The 2,116-nt window shown below is 65.6% G+C and overlaps 1 protein-coding gene across 1 annotated transcript in view; it reads left to right on the forward strand.

The window, feature by feature from the left end:
• Positions 1-2,116, forward strand: part of LOC114070973 (carboxypeptidase A1-like) — a 7,171-nt gene that overhangs the window by 3,047 nt on the left and 2,008 nt on the right. Inside the window, exons 3-8 of the mRNA XM_027908609.1 lie at positions 199-333; positions 465-563; positions 932-1,033; positions 1,330-1,431; positions 1,520-1,630; positions 1,946-2,036. Coding sequence (XP_027764410.1) covers positions 199-333; positions 465-563; positions 932-1,033; positions 1,330-1,431; positions 1,520-1,630; positions 1,946-2,036 — 640 coding nt within the window. The remainder of the gene's footprint in view (positions 1-198; positions 334-464; positions 564-931; positions 1,034-1,329; positions 1,432-1,519; positions 1,631-1,945; positions 2,037-2,116) is intronic.

Genomic DNA, 2,116 nt, shown 5'->3' on the forward strand with positions numbered 1-2,116 from the left:
CGGAAACCACCTGGGCTGAGACATGTTTGAGTAGAGGATGCACTGAGTGAGGCCAACCCATCCATGTCCCTGCCTGTGTCCCAAAGCCTCTCTAGATCCCTCCTGGGAGGCTCCTTGGGGTTCTGGGGGGCTCAGAGTCTGAGCACCAGCACGGGGTGGGGCTGAGCTCCCTCCTGCAGCTCCACTTCTGCTGCCCAGGTGGATTTCTGGCGTCACCCCTCCCTCCCCCACCACCCCACCGACCTGAGGGTGCCCTTCCCCAGCCTGCAGGCAGTCAAAGGCTTCCTGGAGTCCCACAGCTTCTCCTACAGCGTCATGATTGAGGACGTGCAGGTAACAGGAGCGGGAGCAGCTCCGTCCCCGAGCAGGGCCAGACCCTCGGGAACCACGGGGAGCCGGAATTAGAACCCAACCCCCACCTCCCTCCAGCCTCTGGTGTTGGGGTTTCTCTGCCTCCCAAGCAGGAGTTACTGGATGAGGAGAGGGAAGCCATGGTAAGGACCAGGAGGGTCAAGAGAAGCTCCAGGACGTTTGATTTCGGCTCTTACCACACCCTGGACGAGGTGCTTTTCCCTGGAGAGGGTCTGCTGTGCCTGGCTGGGGTCACACCCCACCTGTGCCGTGGCTGCATCCGTGTGGGGATGCTCCTGGTGGCAGGGGAGACACCCCTGGGGCAGGTCTGGGGCTGGAAGATGTTTCCAACCTCATTTTTGGAGGCTGGGATGGTGTTGGGGGATCTCAGAGCTTTCCCAGGGAAGCACTGGGGTTTTTTCCAGGGAAGCTCTCAGTCTTCTCCAGGGAAGCCCCAGGATTCCAGGGAAGCCCCAGGTGTCCTCCAGGGCAGCCCTGCACGTTCCTCTGGTGCTGGAGGCCCTCCAACCCCAGAGGCAGCCCAGGGTGAGCCTCCTGAGCCGGCAGCTCCTCCTTCCAGATCTACTCCTGGATGGACACGCTGGTGGAGGATCATCCTGGGCTCGTCAGCAAGATCCAGATCGGCCAGAGCTACGAGGGCAGAGCCCTCTTCGTGCTCAAGGTGGGTTCTGGGGCCCCCCATATCCTGCAGGAGGAGAGGACATGGCCTCAGGCTGTGCCAGTGCCAGGGGAGGCTCAGGTTGGCCCTGAGGAGGAATTTGTTGCTGGCAAGGGTGGTGGGGCCTTGGCAGGGGCTGCCCAGGGAGGTTTGGAGTGCCCAGGCCTGGAGGTGTCCCAGGCAGGCCTGGCCGTGGCACTCAGTGCTCTGGGCTGGGGGACAAGGTGGGGATGGGGCACAGGGGGGATCCATGGGCTGGGAGGGCTTTTCCAGCCTCAGGGATTCCCTGATTCCCACAGTTCAGCACCGGGGGCTCTGCCCGGCCGGCCGCCTGGGTGGACACCGGCATCCACGCCCGGGAGTGGGTCACCCAGGCCACCGGCGTCTGGACGGCCAACAAGGTGAGCTGGGGGTCCCCACCCCTTCCTCTGCACCCCCTCCCCGGTGTTGCTCCAGCTCCTCCCTCATCCCATTCCCGCTCCCCTGCAGATCGCCGAGGCCTACGGGCAGGACCCCTCGCTCACGGCCATCCTGGACACCATGGACATCTTCCTGGAGATCGTGGCCAACCCCGACGGCTTCGCCTACACCCACAGCGCTGTGAGTGCCCTGACACCGTGGGGGCCCACCTGGGTCTTGGCTCCGTGGGCTTGGGTGGGGAGGGACATTCCCCCTGCTCCCCACAGGGACAGTGAACCTCCTCCCAGCCCTGGTGGTGCTCGGGCTGCGGGTCCTGGTGCCCCCCATCCCCAGAGGGTGGGACTCCCTCCCTGTGCCCTGGTGCCCCCCATCCCCAGAGGGTGGGACTCCCTCCCTGTGCCCTGGTGCCCCCCATCCCCAGAGGGTGGGACTCCCTCCCTGTGCCCTGGTGCCCCCCATCCCCAGAGGGTGGGACTCCCCTCCCTGTGTCCCCAGAACCGCCTGTGGCGCAAGACCAGGTCCCTCAACGCCGGGTCCCCCTGCGTGGGCGTCGACCCCAACAGGAACTGGGCCGTGGGGTTTGGAGGTGAGAGCGGCCCCACGCCGGGAATCTGCCATCCCTGGGATCATCCTGGCATTCCCGAGGGACAGGGACCCTCACCTGGG

Source organism: Empidonax traillii, unplaced genomic scaffold (assembly GCF_003031625.1).
Source record: "Empidonax traillii isolate 1590-97213 ecotype Southwest subspecies unplaced genomic scaffold, ASM303162v1 scaffold1770:size85425, whole genome shotgun sequence".
Taxonomy (NCBI): domain Eukaryota; kingdom Metazoa; phylum Chordata; class Aves; order Passeriformes; family Tyrannidae; genus Empidonax; species Empidonax traillii.